At 44.9% G+C, this 20552-nt stretch overlaps 1 protein-coding gene across 4 annotated transcripts; it reads left to right on the top strand.

Moving 5' to 3' along the window:
- The first annotated feature begins 1816 nt into the window (after nt 1–1816).
- Nucleotides 1817–18628, top strand: ZBTB33 (zinc finger and BTB domain containing 33). 4 transcript variants are annotated; one of them, XM_063141940.1, is made up of 3 exons: nt 1817–1901; nt 11661–13374; nt 18453–18628. In XM_063141940.1, exons 1-3 carry the CDS (start codon nt 1859–1861, stop codon nt 18493–18495), a joined length of 1800 nt encoding a protein of 599 aa, XP_062998010.1. In that variant the 5' UTR covers nt 1817–1858; the 3' UTR covers nt 18496–18628. The 4 variants fall into 4 exon arrangements, with proteins under 4 accessions (XP_062998010.1, XP_062998007.1, XP_062998009.1 ...); XM_063141937.1 differs by lacking the exon at nt 18453–18628 and having other exon boundaries at nt 11661–17119; XM_063141939.1 differs by lacking the exons at nt 1817–1901; nt 18453–18628 and adding an exon at nt 2292–2357 and having other exon boundaries at nt 11661–17119.
- The last annotated feature ends 1924 nt before the right edge of the window (nt 18629–20552 follow it).

Genomic DNA, 20552 nt, shown 5'->3' with positions numbered 1-20552 from the left:
GCCTGATAAATCCTCCCTCCTACCCAAGGTTATTGAAACTGAAGAGTGAATGGAGGAATGACTGACAGCAAGGGCTAGAATGGAATGGTGGGCGGAGTTAGTGGCAGTTGGGGAAAGTGAGTTAGTGGGGGCTGAGTTAGGACTGAGACATAGACTGAATTCGGACAACATGCTAATCAACAGTTGTTTCCCATTCTGTTCCTATCCCCCACCCCCAGTCGATTAGCATGTCATTCGAACTCAGCCATAGTGGTGCCCATGTCCTCTGAGGCACTTTCCTCCTCTAGTGGCTTATGGTGCTCCATGACAGAGCATCGAGGAGTAGCATTATTATTATTATTATTATTATTATTATTATTATTATTATTATTATTTATTTATTTATTTATTTATTTATTTATATAGCACCATCAATGTACATGGTGCTGTACAGAGTAAAACAGTGAATAGCAAGACTCTGCCGCATAGGCTTACAATCTAATAAAATCATAGTAAAACAATAAGGAGGGGAAGAGAATGCAAACAGGCACAGAGTAGGGTAAGCAGGCACAGGGTAGGGTAAAACTAACAGTATAAAGTCTGCACAACATCAAGTTTTAAAAGCATTGCCAAGGAGGGGAGGTAAGCGGCTGTCAGTGGACACACACAACTTTGGCCAAGTCCTGCTTGGATTGCCTCAGCCCATACTTCTCACCCACTAAGTGTTCCATCAGGATCCTGTAATGAAGGGCCGGGCACTTGTCCCCCTTTCTCAAGCCTGTTTCTGGGCATGCACAGAGTGCTTCCCTTCCCGCCTTCCCTCTAAAGGATGAAGGCTGCACCAATATCAGGACAGGGTGCCTCTGAGCATGTCCAGAGTTTGGCATCTCAAAGACATGTTGTTGTACCTAGTTATGATTTTAACACCACACATGGCAGGTGGGAGGAGGCACTGCAAATGGATGCAGCCCATTTATGTGGGTTGTTTCCTTTTATGTGGAATTGGGTTGATTGCTTGAGACTGAGTTTAGGAATCACAATGGTCGCCAAAGGCCAGTAAATCCGGCCTCCCACCCAAGGCATCTTGGGAGTTCTGCCCAAGGCATGCTGGGAATTGTAGGCATAAACCTAGGTTTTTATTAAATTCTTTAAAAATACTTAACCCCCCCCCCACCCGAAATTCATATTTCTAGATTTTTTTCCTGATCCATGTACACGAGGACCTGTCTGGGTGAACAGCATTAAGGCAGTACCATATGTGGAAGAGGGTAAACATTTTGGGACATACGTGACACACGCATACTTTCCGCTTTATAGGTAGAGATTAACAATTATCCCCATAGAGATAGGAAAAGAAGATGGTGCAGACACACATCACTTCCGGGATGCGCCACGGAATTCGGGGCAGGACCATGGGGAGCCGCTCTACAAGCGGAACTCTGTGCTGCCCTTATTCCTTGCCACCAATTCCCCTGCATGTTCAATGCGTAACCGGAAGTGTCGGGATAGTTTCCTTAAGTGTAGCCTCTCGACTGCACTGAAGCGGTTGAGCACGCAAAAGGAGAAATGTCCGTTTGTTTTCTTGCCCCCCGTCCCTCACTTCCGGTCATATTGTCAAATTGCTCCGGTGTCAGATCCTTCGATTTACAATGCTATTTTTTCCCAACAAGACTTTTTTTTTTTTTAAAAAAAGAAGACTTAAAGTTGTATAGACTCCCAAAGTTTACGATCTCTTAGACATGTGTCCTTTTGATCTCTATGATCACCCTCTACATCCGGGTGCATCACTTTATAGCGCCCGTGTTGCGCCAAGGCTCCTGCGGTTAGATCCTAGAGGCGGTTCCTTTGTGCTTGGATGGGCTGCAGCCCCTAAGAGACGATGGAGCCTGGCGCCATGACCGAGGCGGGAGGCAAGACTCCAGGTAAGCGCATCCCTTTACGGCCCCCTCGCAGGCGAGGTTAAGAAGCCCCATCAGCAACTTCAAAAAAAAGAAGGGGGGGAGGGGATTTTAGGGTGGCCTCTTTGATCCGGCGCCTTTGGATCAAAGGAAAAGCGAAGTGGGGCCTTCTCGCGGTGATCCGGAGCGCGGCTTCCTTTTTCTATGGAGTTCAGATATCCTGGCCCCGGTTTTGTTCTCTAGGACTAAAAATGTGCAGACTGAGGCGCTTCCCGTTATATTTCGTGGCTCTGGGTGGCCTATTATGGAATAAAGATCAGTCTTTTTAACGCAAGGGGTCCTCAGTTTACTGTTACAACATTTCTGCTAAACTGGGATTTCTCAAACAAACCACGTTCACAAATATTGTTCCCTCTCTAGATTAGACGAACTGGCACTGTTACTTTTCGGGACTGGTTCAGCGATCCACAAAACAGTCTTGTGAGTTGCCGCATTCTAATACCTCTCAAGGGCTTTAATGGCTAGATAACACGTATCTTTTGAAGGTGTGTGCAATTCCCAACGTTGCAAATTGGATAACTGCAAATTGCTAGAAGGCATTTTGGGGTACCTACGCTAGTACATTATTTTGCAACTTAACTGGGAGGTGATTCATGTGAATGTTCCTTTATAATGGGTTTAGGTGTGAGGGTGTTAACTTTTGGAGCGATTATTTTGTATGAAGATGCTCCTTCACTTCATCTTGTCTTAAGTTAAATTTTGATGAAGTATCAAAACCCTAGGCAACTGAGAACAGTTTAGTTTGAAACCTGATTTACAAGGATAGTATTATTCATGATGTAGCACTGTTCTGTTAGAAGAATAACAGGTAGAGCTACTTGTTGCTATAAGCAAGTAGTAATGCGGTCCAAAAAAGACTGTCTTTTTGTCTTTAGCTCTGCCACCATTTCTCTCTTCAAGGAACTGAAACTGTCAACCACTGTATTGAAGATAAGGTGTGGAATACGGGAAATACTTGCCCAAATAGAGGAAGAACACACAAATGATCCTTCAGCCTCCTTTTCCCCCCTACCAGAGGACCACCACCCCTTTACTAATTCTGTGGCTGGTTATACGAGCAGTTAACCCAATCCTGGGAGATCCATATTTTCTTCCTATTAGGAAAATATTCCAGGAGGGGCTCATTAGTTCAGGTTCTCCCAGAAAACAGCACAAAATAGTAGTAGATTCTATCGAGAAAACATGTGTATTGAACTCTAGGGCTGTGCTAACTGCGGGCTTAGTAGTACAAGCAGTGATTTCAGGTGAGCAGCTCTGACTACACACCATCAATATACTGTGGAATTAAATGACAATAGGAGATTAAGCAGCCGCAGATTACTTTTTAAAAGAGACCATTGCTACTTGAGGCCTCTTTAAAAAGTGTGTTTTCCTGTCAGTTAATCAACTTCTTTTTGAGATGCTAATGACATCTTCCCTAATCTATCACTTCCCTAAGTAAAAACAAATGGTTAGCATTGCTGATTTGCTTTCCTGCTCTTCGACAGCTCATGGATTTCCCAGTTAGATACAGCCTTGGCTTCACTAAAACACCAGGGGCAATCGGTTCAGCTGCTATTATGGGATAGGCTACCTTTTGTGGGAGGATACTTCTATCCTTAGCAAAGGGCAAACTGAAGCACTACCTTTTCTGTGGCTCCAGGGATACCTGGGCTGCACCATGTTGACTCAGTCAGAAAATGTGCTTTGTTGCTGTGATAACTATATATTGTTTTATCTAAGTAGGGCAGTAGGGCAGAAATATTTTTTATATGTCAATGTGTTTTTACCATGCTGATGCACCTGTTTAAGGCTGATCCAACTCTGGATCTGTGCTTCTTAAAGTAAGGGGTGCCCCTTACATTTACTGTATCTGTAGTTTTTCTGGAATGAGGCCTGACCTCTCTTATTCCTGATTAGTCCCATGCCGTTTAATGGGTGCCTATCTGGACTCAGATGGATTCTAAATTCTTGCTACAGCAGATTTTGTGCAGATAAAGAGCAATGACTGCATAGCTAAAGATTGCCTAGACAAAGAGCAATTATAACCATTTTAATGCTTATTTAGAAGCCGCGATTGTTGGGAAGAGAGTTGGTGACCCCATCATTCGTTCACCCCTATTCGAGGATGATTTGCTCCCAAGGTACAGCGTGTCTAGGATTGCGGTCATGGAGCGCCATCCTCTATGCATGTTGACACGGAAGTCGTTCCCGTTGTATCAAAGGGAGTTGACTCCCACAGGTTAAGTGTGCATAGGCTCGGCGCCTTCATGATTGCTGTGGGGAAGCGTCCCCCGGGCGCACGTGGCTTAAGCGCTTGCAATGCGTTCTTCCACGTGGGCGGCTCTCTCGGACCTGCCCTTGCTCAGCCTTTCCAGCTGCCGGCTCCATTTAAAGGAAAGATGGAGCCGCCAGAACTTAAGCACCCCAAAGCCGGAAGTTCCCGAAGCGCCTTCTCTCCCCCCGCCCACCGTCCGGAACCTTCCGACGGCTGCCGAGCGCGTTCGGGTTCAGGTCTTTCCCCTGTTCCCTCCACCGCTCCCGGAAACTGCCGAGGGGAGCCGAGCGCGGTCGGGTTCAGGTCTTTCCCCTATTCCCTCCACCGCTCCCGGAAACTGCCGAGGTCGGGAGGCGCTACGGCGACGGACAGCGCTCCCTAGCGGCTGCACCCGGCGTGGCATGGGAGGCGGCGCGGAGGGCCAGCGTGTGCGGCGCCGGCCTCGTCGAGCGGCGGAAGGAGCGCGGCGGTCGCCCGCCCGCCGAGGAGCCCAGGTATCACGGGCGCCGCTTCTGCCCCTCGCCGCTTCCCTCGCGGGGCCGGGGCCGCCGGGCCAGCTCGTCGCGGCAGCCGGGGAGCGGAGGCGGCGCCCCCTCCTTTGTGTCGCCGCTTTGCCCGGCCGCCCCGGCCTCTTCGTCTGAAGGGAAGGGAAGGGGCGTCGTGGGGGGCAGCACCGCCCTGCCCCGCCGGCTTTCGGGATGCAGGACGGGAGGAGGAGAGGAGGCAACCCCCTTGGGAAGCCCCCCACCCCACCGGTCTCCTCCCCATTCCCAAACCTGTCACTGACCTCTGTCTGTGGCTAATTCATTTTGGGTGCAGTCCTAGGCAGGCTTAGACAAAACAATGTCCTACAGTTCCCATGCTGGCTTGGGGATTGTAGGACATTTGTCTGGCTGGGGATTGTAGGACATTTATCTGGCTGGGGATTGTAGGACATTTGGGAGGCGCTACTGTTCATCCAGTGGCCAACGAGCTGTCAACCAGGAATCCACAAGCAGGACATGGTGGAACAGTACCCACCCACCCATGTTCCCCAGCAACTGGTGTATATGGAGATTGTTCTGGCTGGGGGATGCTGGGGATTGGAGGGCATTTTTGTCTAAACATGCATAGGATGTTTAGGCCAAAGCCCCCCCCCCCAGTTCAAGCCCCAGCATCTCCAGGGAGGGCTGGAGAAGACCCTGGTAATGGGGGGCAGCTGGGTAGAAAGGGAGAGGCAGACGTTGACAGGCGGTGTAGATCATCCTTCTGTGTTGGACTACAATTCCCAAGACTCCCCAGTCAGCATGGCTGAGGCTCTGGAATCCTGGGAGTTGTAGTCCAACACATCTGGCAGGCACCAGGTTGTGGAAGGCTGGGATAAGATTGGGCAGCTTCCCATGTTTCTTGCCATCCTCATCCCTGCTTAGGTGTCATTGTGCCTTCCTTTCAACACTCAGCTCCTCTAGTGTTACTGCTTCTCATGTGCCCAATTCCATTGTCGTTCCTTCTCTTCCAGCTTCCTTGCTCTAGATTCATTGCTTCTCTCCATCCATCTTCACTCAACAACACCCCCCCCGCCCCCACCATGCATACTAAAGTAGGGTGACCACATGAAAAGGAGGACAGGGCTCCTGTAACTTTAACAGTAATGTAGAAAAGGGAATTTCAGCAGCTGTCAATTGAAGAGGGTGAAATTCTCTCTTCATCACAACAGTTAAAGCTACACTAGCTATAGTAGAGTGGCCAGATACAAAAGAGGGCAGGGCTTCTGCAGCTTTAAGTGTTGTGATGAAGAGGGAATTCCACCCTCTTCAATTCACACCTTCTGAAATTCCCTTTTCTATATTATTATTAAAGATACAGGAGCCCTGTCCTCCTTTTCATATGGTAACCCTAACTAAAGTCACTGCTTATTCCTCTCACTTTCCCCCCCTTCCCACTCCCTCTGGGATCAACGTTCACTTTAGTTTTATCGTTCCCCCCCTTCACCTACCCTGCCTGCTAGCATTGGTTCTCTCCTCCCTCTTCCCACCCTTTTAATTTGTATATCAATGTGTGCACTTAAGACGGCTTCTCTTTCACGGTCTATAATGCTTAACAGCATCCACCCATGACGCCTCTCAGCTTAACAAGCGTTCTTGTTGTCGCTTGTCATGGTGCCCTCAGCCTTCAGTTCTGTGCATGTAAAAACAGAACTATCCAAAGGAACTGCGTGCAGAGTTGATCTCGCCCCACCTCCTTTCGCCATATTTCTGTGAACAGTGGGAAGATGAGCAGAGTTGAGCATAACGTGCGGTATGCATTTCAGCAGGCAGCAAAGATTTCCCAAGATTTCTGCTGTCCTGTTCTTTTCCAAAAGAAACTTGTTGTTCCAGTTTGACGAAAGTATTCTTCATAACAAATTTATGTGCTTCACTTTCTAAGATTGCTGCTTCATCTACCAGTGCCGTTTCATTGTCTTTAATACCACCCTAGCAGATGAAGTTTTCCTGATAATGGACAGTAGGAAAATCTTCAGCTGCCAGGTTTTTGTGGTCAAATTCAAACAGCACTAACCAGGACATCTGACAGGGAAGGGTGAGAAAGGAGCGTGTGGAGATACTGCTCATTGCCCAGGGAATAGTCTAAAACAGTGGTTCTCAACCTTCCTAATGCCGCGACCCTTTAATACAGTTCCTCATGTTGTGGTGACCCCCAACCATAAAATTATTTTCGTTCTTCTCTACACGATCCATTGTCATGGGATGGTTTGCTAATGAAAATAATACATAACAATAGCTTTAATAATACAAAAGATGATACATGACATAGTTCAGTCAATACAGTTTCCTAAGACCATCGGAAATATGTGTTTTCCGATGGTCTTAGGCGACCCCTGTGAAAGGGTCATTCGACCCCCAAAGGGGTCCCGACCCACAGGTTGAGAACCGCTGGTCTAAAAGCACATGAGGCAGCCACCTTGATGAAGCTAAGCAGGTCTGGGTCTGGTCAGTGCTTGGAGGGGAGACCATATAAATAAATAAACCATGCTGATTGAGCCATGGCTTATCAGACCAGGATAATTACATCTGAACCAGTCCTGCTTTTCAGGCTGCTTTTTAAAAGCATCAGGGCTGTGGAGGGTGGCAGCTCATTCTTTCTCTTGTCTCTGTTCTGCGAGCTCCTGGGTTATTACAATATAGTAAGTTCAGATCCCTTTGTAAAACTTTTCATCTGTTTTAATTTTGATTGCTGGGCCATCGAAGATTTCAAGAGCAGAGAAGTGATAACGCTTGTAAAAGCTCATAAAACTATATTAAAGCCTCAGCCCACGCCCTCTCGATTTCTTTTCTAAAAGGTCCTCCCACCCATCTTTAGCACACCTTTCTCCCTCGCTCCTTCTCTCGCTAGCTTCCCCTTAGCCAAAATTCATTCAAATACACAAGCCCAGGTAACTCAGAAAACTTGCAGCACCTTTGCAGACTGGTTGCTTCTTTACTAGTTCCATACAGGTGGTAGAAAAGTTCCATACAGGTGGTTGAAATCTACGTTTGTAGGCTAAGCAACCTTGGAAGCTCAGAAGCCTGCCTCCTAGAACCATTTATTCCACTGATAACTGCAGCATGGGGTGGGACCAGTTAGGATTAGTCCAAGCTAGCTTGATTCCCAGATGATAGCATGGTTGAGGGGACCCAGCTGTAGCCCTGGAAGTAAGGCTCTCTAGGGTCGCCTTCCCCAACCGGCTGCCCTCTGTATGTATTTATTTATTACATTTTTATACTGACCCACAGCCGAAGCTCTCTGGGCGGTTTACAAAAGTTAAAAACAGTGAACATTAAAAACAAATATATATTTTTTTAAAAGCATAAAAACAGCAATATCATTTAAAACAACTATTCTGGGGGCCAGTTAAAAAAACTCAGCATATGTTGTTAACTGCCTGGAAGAAGAGAAAAGTCTTAACCTGGCGCCAAAAAGTTAACAGTGTTGGTGCCAGGCGAGCCTCATCAGGGAGATTATTCCATAATTGGGGGGTCACCACTGAAAAGGCCATCTCTCTTGTTGCCATCCTCCGAGCTTACCTCGGAGTAGGCACTCGGAGGAGGACCTTAGATGTTGAGCGCAGTGTATGGGTAGGTTCATGTTGGGAGAGGTGTTCCATCAGGTATTGTGGTCCCAAGCCGTGTAAGGCTTTATATGTTAAAACCAGCACCTTGAATTGGGCTCGGAAACGTATAGGCAGCCAATGCAAGCGGACCAGAATCGGTCTTGGACTGCAATTCCCGTCATTCTCAGGCAGCGGGGTAAGCTGCTGTAGTACTGTAGGGTCTCAAAAGTTCAGCTTGGTTCACTCACAGCTTCCAAGCAAGAGCAATTGTGGACCGATTATCCCACTTACAGCTGCAGCACAGGGTGGGTGAAGGCTGTTCCAGAGCTCTTTACCCAGATGGCTGAATTAGCTTTACACTTGGAAATGAGTCTTTGCCTGGTTTCAGGAACTCAAATGCTTAATTCTGTTGCCCTGCTACATATCCAGTCTGTAGTCCCTATGTAGCATATTCCTCCATGGAGGTGACTTGCCATGCCTCTATTGGTCAATCTATCTCCCTAATCTACAGGCCCTACAAGAATTGCATTTCTCATTTCACTAGCGGCCACCCTTTCTCTTTCTTTATATGCTGCAGGATGAGCTGCACCTACTTTTAGGGTGACCATATGAAAAGGAGGACAGGGCTCCTGTATCTTTAACAGTTGCATTGAAAAGGAAATTTCCGCAGGTGTCATTTGTATATATGGAGAACCTGGTGAAATTCCCTCTTCATCACAACATTTAAAGCTGCAGGTGCCCTGCCCTCTTTTAAATCTGGTCACTCTAGTATAGCTCCTGCACCTTTAACTGTTGTGATGAAGAGGGAATTTCATCAGGTTCTCCATATATATAAATGATACCTGCTGAAATTCCCTTTTCTATGCAACTGTTAATTAATTAATTACATTTCTATACCGCCCAGAGAGCTCTGTTAAAGATACAGGAACCCTGTCCTCCTTTTCATATGGTCACCGTACCGACTTTTATTATTCCGATATTCAACATTGCCTCTTTGCTCTAGGGTTGCAATAGGAAACTAGGCTTCTGTGCCTTTAATAATTGCAAAGTAGGGAGAATTACAACAGATGCAACTTACATCATAGCGCTGCAATTATGGGGATCTGTGTGCCTGTTGAAATTCTCTTTTCATAGCATTCTTAAAGGCACAGGATCTTGGTGATTTGTTCGTTCTGGCTACCTGATTTATTGAGCATATGTAATAGCTCTCCATTGAGCCTCTCTGCCTAAATGTCTCCTTTGCATTGTCTTTGCTGCAAAGACATCAAAAATAGCTACATTTATCTTTTCACTTAGGAGAATAAAATATGCACTTATCATTAAAAGACTGATATAATATCATTCTTAGTGAATTGGATTTGCACAGATTTGGGCATATGAGTTTGTAAAATACATACGTATATCTGTAAGATACTTTTAGGAAAGGGGTTAACATTCATGGACAACCATTTGTTTTGATATAGTTCAAAAGTGCTTTTCTGTAGGGGTGTGCACGGAACCCCCGCTCCGCTTCTCTTCCAGATCCGCGATTTGCGGATAGGGCCGCCCCATCCCACCCGCGCTCTGCCTATGTCCGCTCCGCTCTGCTGCAGAGCTCCGGATCCGGATCGGAGCTCCGTTCCCCCCCCCATAGGCTTGCATTAAGCTAAAAAAGTATACATCTTTTTTTCTGTTAAAGTTAGAAACCTCAAGTTTGGCACCATGACACCTCATGGATGTATACACACGCACGCCAAGACCCAAGGCAATCCCATCATCCCCTGATTTTTGGGGAATTTATGAAAATCGGGCACCCCATTCACACCCCTTTCGATAGCTCCGTCAATTTGCACGTTAAAAACCTCAAACTCGCCACCATGATAGCTTATCCAGGGATACACACGCACGCCCAGACTCAAGGCAGTCCCATCATCCCCTGATTTTTGGGGAATTTATGAAAATCAGGCACATCCCATTCACACCCCTTTCGATAGCTCCGTCAATTTGCACTTTAGAAACCTCAAACTCGGCACCATGATAGCTTATCCAGGGATACACATGCACGCCAAGGTACAAGCCGATGGCAACAGCGGCAGACTCTGGTAAGGGACCAAGGGGGAGGGGGGCCTTACCTGCCTCCGTCCGCGGTCCGTCGGCTTCTTCAATTGAGCCCGCGGTTCAACCAGGAAGTCTGGGCCGCAAGCCTGGTAAATCCCACTTACCTTTCCGGCAGAGCTCCGGATCGTGGTGAAGGATCCGCCTTCACCTCGATCTTCTTGAAGGCCCTCCTCCTAGTGGTCACCTGTCTCACTTCCTTTGGCAGGGGCTCATGGAGAAGGACCCCTGAAGATGACCTTAGGGTCCCGGTAGGTACATATGGGAGGAGGCGTTCCTTCAGAGAGCCTGGCCCCAAGCCGTTTAGGGCTTTAAATGTTAATACCTTAAATACCTGTAGAGGAGAGGAGCAGCTGGTCAGCAGATGTAATGCCCATCAGGTGGGGGTGGTTAGCAGCAGAAACACCCTGCAGAAATGCATTCCTCCCCAGCCCCAATCACACTCCAACTTCTAAAACTCTGGTATCCCCCCCCCCCCCCCAATAGTATATTTAGGATCATAGCCTTGGTAAAGGAAACATGTTGTAGTTAATATTCTTAGGTAGGGTGACCATATGAAAAGGAGGACAGGGCTCTTGTATCTTTAACAGTTGCATAGAAAAGGGAATTCTAGCAGGTGTCATTTGTATATATGGAGAACCTGGTGAAATTCCCTCTTCATCACAACAGTTAAAGCTGCAGGAGCTATACTGCAGCTATACTGTAACCAGATTTAAAAGAGGACAGGGCACCTGCAGCTTTAACTGTGGTGATGAAGAGGGAGTTTCACCAGGTTCTCCATATATACAAATGACAGCTGCTGAAATTCTCTTTTCAATACAACTGTTAAAGATACAGGAGGCCTGTCCTCCTTTTCATATGGTCACCCTATCTTAGGGTACAATCCTGTGACTTGCGCCCTTGATGCTTCTAAGCTTCCCAACCTGGTTCTGTCCTTGTTGACGGTGAGGGGGACGTGTGTGTGTGTGTGTGTGTGTGTGTGTGTGTGTGTGTGTGTATTCCAGGATCTGAGAGTGGAGCACTGTCTCTGACCTTGGAGCTAGGAATCCGAAGTATCCTATGCCCCCACCCCACCGCAAATGCTGTCAACCCCCTCTTTCCCTCCCCCCAACAGATATGCCCGGTTTTGAAAAACTTTTAGAGTTTTCTGTTAATACATAGCTTCAAAACAAGATACTCTCATAGGAAAAAGAAGTTACTTTCATAGCTATTTCAATTTAAAAGCATTTATTCTAGTTCAAGATGAACTCTTCTGTAGTGGGATTTTTTTTTTTTTTACGAACACACTTCTTTCTCATTATAGGAATGGAGACCAGAAAGCTCATAACAGCAACAGACAACCAGTATTCTGGTATTCTGTTAAAAGCTTTGGATGAACAGCGAGGCCATGGTTTTTTTTGCGACGTTACCGTCATTGTGGAGGACCGAAAATTTCGAGCCCACCGAAACATCCTTTCAGCCTCAAGCACTTACTTTCACCAGCTCTTCTCAGTGGCCGGGCAAGTGGTTGAGCTGAACTTTATAAGGGCAGAGATCTTTGCGGAAATCCTCAACTACATCTACAGCTCCAAAATCGTCCGGGTGAGATCAGACTTGCTCGATGAGTTAATTAAGTCGGGGCAACTGTTGGGAGTGAAATTCCTGGCTGATCTGGGTGCTCCTCTGCAGCAGGTCAAGAGCATGTCTGGGGGTGCCAAGCCCAGCCCTTCAGAACAGCCTGACTCGGATGCGAACGGCCTTGAAGCACCAAAGCCCCCAGTGCAACCGGAGAGTCAAAATGTCATTACGGGGCAGCCTGTTATAACCGAATCGTTTTCACTGTACGGGGAGGAGTGCGATGCCACCAAGATCACCATTAGTGATTCCGATGACGACGATGACGACGTCATCTTCTGCTCGGAGCTTGTGCCTCCAAAGGACCGTTCTCTGGAGGCCAAAGTGGTGATGCAGAACCAGCCTTGCCCAAATCCTGCAGGGGCCAATGACCAATCAAACAGTAGCAGCAGCGGCGGCTCGCCTCCTCAGTCAGCTGCAATGGCAGCTCCGAGGCTCGAAGTGTCTACTGCTCCATCGAATCCGACGGAAAGCCAAGTGCCTGCTGAACTGCCTGCCCCCTCTGCTCCAAAGTCTGCCGCTCCTAAAGTCCTGATGTTAAGCCCACCACAGATCAGCGCTTCGCCGGACGTTGGCTCATCGCACGAAATAGAGGTGTCTCCAATACCCGAGGAGAATCAGCAGCCGTCCAATAACGATTCCTTAACTGACATGGAAACGAATGCTATTGATGAGGAGGAAGAGGAGGAAGACGACGTGGAAGATGATGACGACATCCTTGGCTCATCCAGCCCAGGCTCAGCCAGCAGCAGCTCTCTCGTCCAGCAACCCACGACCCCTAAGTCTGCTGCTGCTGCTGCTGCTGCTGCTACTGCTGTTGCCACCTCCTCCTCTGCTGCTGCTGATGTTGCAGGAGTACAGAAGAAGCCAGGGGTTAGCTTTCCGCAAGAACCCGTCTCCCAGCCTGGAGAGTTCAAAATAAAAATCTCGGATGTTCTTTCTGGCAGCAACAAGGATGCTCCAGCTGGCGTGGCGCCAAAGCACATCACAGAAGGCCAGAAGACCATCACTTTAGATACAGCTACTGAGATAGAAGGCTTGTCGACGGGCTGCAAAGTTTACGCAAATATCGGCGAAGATACCTATGACATTGTCATTCCAGTGAAAGATGAGGCTGACGGAGAAGTCCGGCTGGACGATTTGCCCAGAACGTCGGGGGATGATCCTGCAAACAGAAAGCGCCTGAAAGTAAAACACGATGACCACTATGAGCTCATAATGGATGGAAAAGTCTATTATATCTGCATTGTATGCAGGAGGTCGTACGTTTGTCTTACAAGTTTGCGGAGACATTTCAACGTCCATTCCTGGGAGAAGAAATACCCGTGCCGCTACTGTGAGAAAGTTTTCCCGCTTGCGGAATACCGCACCAAGCACGAAATCCATCACACTGGGGAGCGGAGGTATCAGTGCTTGGCATGTGGTCAATGTTTCATCAACTATCAGGTCATGGCTACGCACATAAGATCCGTACATAGCCAGGATCCTTCTGGAGAATCCAAGCTCTATCGTTTGCATCCTTGTAGGTCTTTGCAGATCAGAAATTATGCATATATATCAGGTAGTTCAAGCAATATCCCTATGGTCAATGACAATGCTCTCGTTTATCCGGTCGGGCCTGTAAAAGATGCGTCTCAAGATCCGGCACCGAACCCTCCAGCAAAACCAATGACCTGGGATGATATCTTTGTTCCGCAGGGAAATGAATCGCTTTTTAAACAAAATCCATCGGATGGTAGTACTGAATTTGAATTTGTGATACCGGAATCTTACTGAATGATCTCCGATGGGAATGTTTGGTTTTATATATATATATATGTAAAAGTAAAACTCTTCTTAAATGGGCTGCTCAAAAATGTTGTAGAACATCTCATGTTATCTAATAAGTCAGTGTGTTTTTACCTAGCCAGCAAAGGGTAGTATTTTAAGACTAGAATTCCTGTAATCTTTGAGTGATCTTGTGAAAGAAAATTGGTCAGGAAAATAAACAACTTTACTAGAATACAGGAAAAACGGCATTTAGGAAGTTAGGTGTTAAATGTGCTTGGCTCATTAACGTGGATCAAAATCTGGGAGGTTATAGTTCAAAAAGGTGTCTTTCCTTTGCAAGAATGGGACATGTTTCCAATAACACATAGAATAAGGGGAGTATTTCTTGTCCCTTGAACTACTTACAATGTAACCCTTTCATATTAGCACTTTAATGCTGAAAACAGTTTCATTATTAACAAAAAAGGGCAGTCAGGTTAGTGTTTTTTGGGGTATAGCTTAGTTGTTTTTCAAATTAGAAATCACTCCTTTAACATAGTACTGTGAGGGGCCAGTCATCTTGTCCGTAAATCAAGTTACTTTGGAAAGGTCCTGATTCTGGTCTTCTGCTTCAAAATAACCACTGTAGTTTCACAAAAACGCTCATCATGTAGGCTTGCCATCTTGGAGGAGAAAAGAGACCGTCTGTCTGAGGGAAACTGTACACGTTTTATTTATATTTGGTAATTAAAATTATTCGGTGGCTGGACCATTGTGTTTTATCCTTTGACATCGGAGGGGCTCTGTTACTCAAAATGCCAAGTGACGTTCAAGAAGAGTATCCTTCCCCCAGTTTTTCTAATAAGGAATTATTTTGGACCCTCTGCCTACTGAAAGTATGCTAATGGTTTGGATTAAGTTGCTGTTTTTCCATTTTGCTCTTTATGGGAAAAGGTTGTGACAAATATACTTTGCTAGGTATTACGACTGAAGGAGTGTAGAAGCTGCTTTCCAAAGCCACACCTTTGCTCCGTAATTGAGCTTATTTATAGTTTTTAGGGAACATAGTGCATTTGAACAGCTTCATATAGGTTTTATATCACAAGCGTTTCAGGCCTCAGGGGTTTTTGGGTTTGTTTGTTTTTAAACAGTGCTTCTTTCATCCTTGCAAATTGGTCCACACTTTTAAGTACTTTGGTAATAGCAGAAATCCAACTTGAGTAAGAAATGTTTGTCCTGAAAGTAAACTGGTCAACAGTCATGTAGTCTATTGTTTTACGTAAAGTGTCTTGAATTTTTGTAAATTAAAATACGGGGTGGCCAGGGTTTGGGGGTGGGCAATGTCCTTTATAGAAGACTGAAAAGGATTGTGATGAATATAACTAGTTAGAGATCAAGTGGTTTGTCATTAAAATCTCTTTTTTTCATCACTTTAGGAATTTTGGTTCTCTTTTTCATGTTTTCTGAAATAAAACTTCTGTTGCATATTCAAAGCAATCATTCCTAAACCTTAATTTTCTGTCTTTTGGTTTAAAAACACTGCTTTTCTGGCCAGAAAGTGAAGCTCTGTTGTAGAGGAAATGTTTGAAAGGATAATGATTACAGGGCACTGGAAATCAGTGTATGTAGTAATGAAAGAAATGTAACTTCATTTATGTAGGTGTAAAGTGCAGCTCTTTTGTTCTCTAGGCTGAGAATACACTCGTTTAACAAAAAAATAGTTTGTAAATCATCTTTTAAAATTGGCACTTCATATTTAAATCAATGATTTGTGATTTTTTTTTCATATATTTTTTTAACATTTCCTACTAGTTGAGGTTGTGCCATCAGGCACAGGAGGCACATTAAAGTATTTCCAGCGTTTTAATGTTTCACTGACATTTTATGAGCTAACAATATTTGCCCATAGCAACAGAAGTTGCTTTGTGCTAAAGCAAAGATGACCTGCCGCTCATTTGAAAGACAAGTTGATGTATTCTATAGAGATGTTAAAGCTGCAGTTAAACATGCTGTCCTTCCAGAAAATACTGATTATCAGCAGTATCTACTGAGACTCTTAAAACTTAAAATCAGTGCCTATTGAAGGTGTCTTTTATTTTATTTTTTGGCAAAACTGGAAGACTTGGGTTCAAAGCTGTGTGTTTTTGCTAGATGACTTGTACCTGCATGCATCTCAGGTTCCTAGCATTTCCTAGGAAGAAAGTTTCAGTATCCAAAGTGAAGAGTTCTTATAAAGTGTGTTTATATTTTTGAAATCCGTTGCTTCCAGTATTTATGGGGTTGGAGATATGCTGGACCCTTTCCGTACCTTACTTTTTTAATGACACCATATTGTTTTTATATTAAGCATCTGGCTGTAGCTTTTATAGGACATTTTATTTTAACTTTAGCTTCCAGTCTCACCTGTTCACCTTTCTGTAAATATTAAGATATTGGCTCTGGGAAGAAAGCATTTTCAGTATGCTACTGTAACCTAAAAAAATCATTCGCACAAAAAAGATAAATGTTAATTTGCAGCTTCTAGCGGAAATGCCTTAGGAAATCTAGGCCCAAGACTAAAACAACTGTAGTAATAGTGTCTTGACATGGCAGTTCAAAACATGTTCGGCTTGGAAGCCAGTGTCCTTGATTTCGGTTTGACTTGTTCCAACCGTGTTCTGCTGCAGTCATTTTTCACTTGTGCAGAATGAGGTGGCATAATTCTAGAAGTACCATTCATACTGCATTGATATTTTTTAATGCTTCCCCAACATAAAAAGAGAGAGAACCAGTGTGCTATAATGTGTTGTGCTAGGATTGGGGAGTCCTGGGTTCTAGTCCCCATTTTGCCATGAGTTACTTTGGGCTAGTCACTGCCTAACCTACCTCACAGGGTGGTGGTTGTGAGGATCAAATGCAAAGGAGGAGGAAGATCATGTAGGCCACCTTGGAAGAAAGGCGAGATAAAAAAAAGTAACATCCTTTCTGCCTGCAGTGGCACAGTCCAGAACGCTACCGCCTCGTTTTGTGTAATATATACGAACAGCTCTTCGTTCCAAGTAAAAAAAAATTGGGAGAAAGTGTACCTCCTCTTTAATGGTTTGCTTTGCAAATTCATATCACAGCATTCTAGTGTATGGGTAGAACAATAAAAAGAAAATTGATACATTGCTTATTTATTTCCTACTAAAACATAAAACATTAATAAAAAGATGCAAAAGGGCAGTGGTTTATTTCACACTGGTTTTTACTGAACTATTACGCTTCTTTTTAAATCAATACAGTACTGTAATGTATATAACTTGTACAGCTTTTTCCTGAACCCACCCTTTTGGGAATTGTGTTTTGCTTTTCATTAACCAATACTTGACCTTTAGTTCTTAGAGCTTTGTATGGCAAAAATAAAAGCTTTTAATTCTACCCAAGTGCAAACTGTTTATTTTTGAGAACCACCAAAACAATGCTTTCTCTTGTCTGGAGCCCACTTTTGACAAAGAGGGTAGCTTTTCTGCTCCCACATTCTGAAAAGGAATCTTGAAAATGTGTGCAGGCATAAACTAACTGCTTACGGGCCATTCAGTGACCTTATGGGCCAGTATACAAACAAGGTTTACCTTCCTTTTGTATTTGATGTTAGCATCTAATTGTTTTGGTATGATGCACAGAAAAGGAAAACTTCAGGAAGCAGATCTGCAGCACTGTATGCTCCCACCTGCTCCAATATAATCTGTTTTTCTTGGCATGAAAGCTGCCATATACTGTCAGATGATTTTCCATCAAGCTCATAGAGAAGCATTTCACATCACCTGTTACTTGACTGGACATCAGGAAAAACTTCCTGCCTGTTAGAGCAGTACGACAATGGAACCAGTTACCTAGGGAGGTTGTGGGCTCTCCCACACTAGAGGCCTTCAAGAGGCAGCTGGACAGCCATCTGTCAGGGATGCTTTAGGGTGGATTCTTGCATTGAGCAGGGGGTTGGACTTGATGGCCTTGTAGGCCCCTTCCAACTCTACCATTCTATGATCCTTTTCCCCTTTGTCAAACATCCTTTGCTTGCTAATTTCCTCCCTTGCCCCACCGCAACCCTGGACTTAAAAACTTTCCCATAAGATACTTCCAGCTATGTTCAGATGTTGAATAATGCTTTTGCGAACCGATTTCATTCTTCCGCCATTGAGATGGGAGCTGGGTTGGAACCTGACTTAGCCATACTTCAAGTAGACCCACTGAAACCAACGAGACTTGAGCTGGTTGTGGTTCATTTGTTCCCCTTGCTTACGAATAGGTCTACTCGTAAGCCTAAGTCTGGCTCTAACCCTGAATCTCTAGCTTTTCTAGTTTGTGGATGAATTCGGGAACCAGCCGTCCATGTCAAGGAATTAAAATAGAAACAAAATTCTCACTGTTTTTATTTTGGTTTTTATAAATTATTCAAAGGTTACATGAATCATATACATAATACATTCTCACAGGAAATGCATTTAAAGGTGGATACGGTGCATATGACTACAGTATTCCCATTTTTTTTGAATGCATACACTTCTGCCAAAGCTAAAGAAAACTAGTGTTTGAGTGGGGCGATTGTTACTTTATGTAAAAATGGTTTGCATTAAAAAGCAACCAAAGTGCTGTTACCCAATCATTCCATCAGCACAATGTCTTTGGCACTCACTGATAACGAAATCTAAGTGTCTGGTTTAGTGTGATAGAGTTCTTCTCTGTAATGTTACGTCTTTTTATATTTTTACAGACTACTGCAGCAGGTGATCGCTCTACAAAGGAGGTTAACATAATTCATGACATATTAGCATGGCAGCTAAACCAATAGCAGCAACGAAAAAGCTTGTTGTCTTGGATTTTCTGGAGAAAAGGTCCTGGGAAGGACAGGTGAATTGGCTTTGCAAACTTGCTTCCCAAATGAAACTTGGAAAACTCTTGGAAAACCCCATGAATGTGATTGCGAGAGACGCCAAAATGTGCTTGCCAATCTCAGTGGGGTAACATTCTGGTGAAAGATGCCTGTTTTTGGCTAACGACTAATGAACGAAAGCTTTTAAAAATAGCTACACACACACCATGCCTGGTTTGAAGACATCAAGTGTCTTCAGCGTGATTTCAGGTAATGGCCCGTATGGCACAGATCCGGAGGGAAGATACAGGCTGTTATGAAGCCCTTAGACAGGTCTTCACTCCAGATATTTAACTATTTGCCTCTGTGGCTTTACACATTACAGGAGACTGTACTGTAAGGTTGGGGAAGGTGTGTTGTGATCTTTTTAACTGGACATGCCAGTGATTGAACCTGGGACCTTCTGCATGCAAAGTACCTGTTCTACCGCTAAGATTCAAAACCAGTTCTGTTGTTCCAAAATGCAGACACCCTGCTGGAGTCTGGAGTCCAACCAAAGCAGGTCGGGAGGGAACTTAACTTTCAGTGGAAAAGTAAGTTCCATCTGTGACTAAAAGGTACGCAGGAAGGAACACCAGTGTTTGCAACGTGGTCTGCTCAGCCAGAGCCTCCTTCACGTGTAATTCTGGAATACTTATGTGACTCCCAAGCAAATGGGGAACCGGGCCAGCACATGGCATCTGTTCTAGAAGTCTTTTTACACGATTCCCCTCCCCTCCCCCTTTCTCTCTCTTTTGCATCAATGGTGCTCAAAGGATCTGGCCACAAACCAGCACAGAATTGAGCATGCTGAAGCCAACTGAAATCAGTGGGTTGGAGCCAGGTTTATGCAGAGTAAGCCCATTGAAATCAATGCTTAAATTAGTTTTTGAGCCTCGTGTGGCGCAGAGCGGTAAAGCAGCAGTTTCTGCAGCTGAAACTCTCCCCACAGCCTGAGTTCGATTCCAGCGGAAGCTGGTTTCAGGCAGCCAGCTCGGGTCGACTCAGCCTTCCATCCTCCCGAGGTCTGTAAAATGAGTACCCAGTTAGCTGGGGGAAAGGTAATAACGGCTGGGGAAGGCAACGGCAAACCACCCCGCTATAAGGCCTGCCAAGAAAACGTCAGCGAAAGCTGGCGTCCCTCCAAGAGTCAGTAATGACTCAGTGCTTGCACGAGAGGTTCCTTTCCTTTTCCTAAATTAGTTTTAGCTTTAAGCCCCATTGATTTCAGTGGGTCTACTTCTGAGTAAGACTAAATCTAGATCCAACACAGTGTTTCACTCTGTTTCAGACTCTGGCCTCTCTCAGTCCAAGAACTATGCTAGTATTGGTATTCTTAAATGTCACCTAACACATGAGCTGTATTTTACGCTTGTATAAAAAGAAACATTTGTCCACCACTTCTCTTAAAGTCTATTCATCTATTTTAGCTTCAAGGTAGACCAGATTAGTGCCAATTGAATGATCCAAGTTATTAAACTTGTCTAAAACATTTTGCATAGGAGCAAGTTTTCATACAGTCATTTAAAAGTGTGATAGTACTGCATGGTACAGAGTTCCTCCTACTTGTTGCATGTTTTAAATGTCTTTCCCACCCTGTCTTAATGGCTCAAGAGAGCCAGTGTGGTGTAGTGGTTAAAGTGACGGACTGGGAGTCCGGAGATCCGAGTTCTAGTCCCCACTTAGCCATGGAAGCTCTTTGGGCCACACAGATCTACCTCACAGGATTGTTGTCAGGATAAAATGGAGAGAAGGATTATGTACACTATCTTGCGTTCCTTGGAGGAAAAAAGGCAGGGTATAAATGCAACAAAATAAATAAAATAAACGATGAAATAAAATCTCTTTTGCACCTTACCCACTGAATCCCCACGAAATAGGTTTGGTTAGATGCTCTCCAGATGTTTTGAACTACAACTTAAGAGTTCCTGACCATTAGTCATGTTGGCTGGGCCTGATGGG

Source organism: Elgaria multicarinata, chromosome 15, assembly GCF_023053635.1.
Source record: "Elgaria multicarinata webbii isolate HBS135686 ecotype San Diego chromosome 15, rElgMul1.1.pri, whole genome shotgun sequence".
Lineage (NCBI taxonomy): Eukaryota > Metazoa > Chordata > Lepidosauria > Squamata > Anguidae > Elgaria > Elgaria multicarinata.
This window is presented reverse-complemented; position numbering and strand designations above follow the sequence as displayed.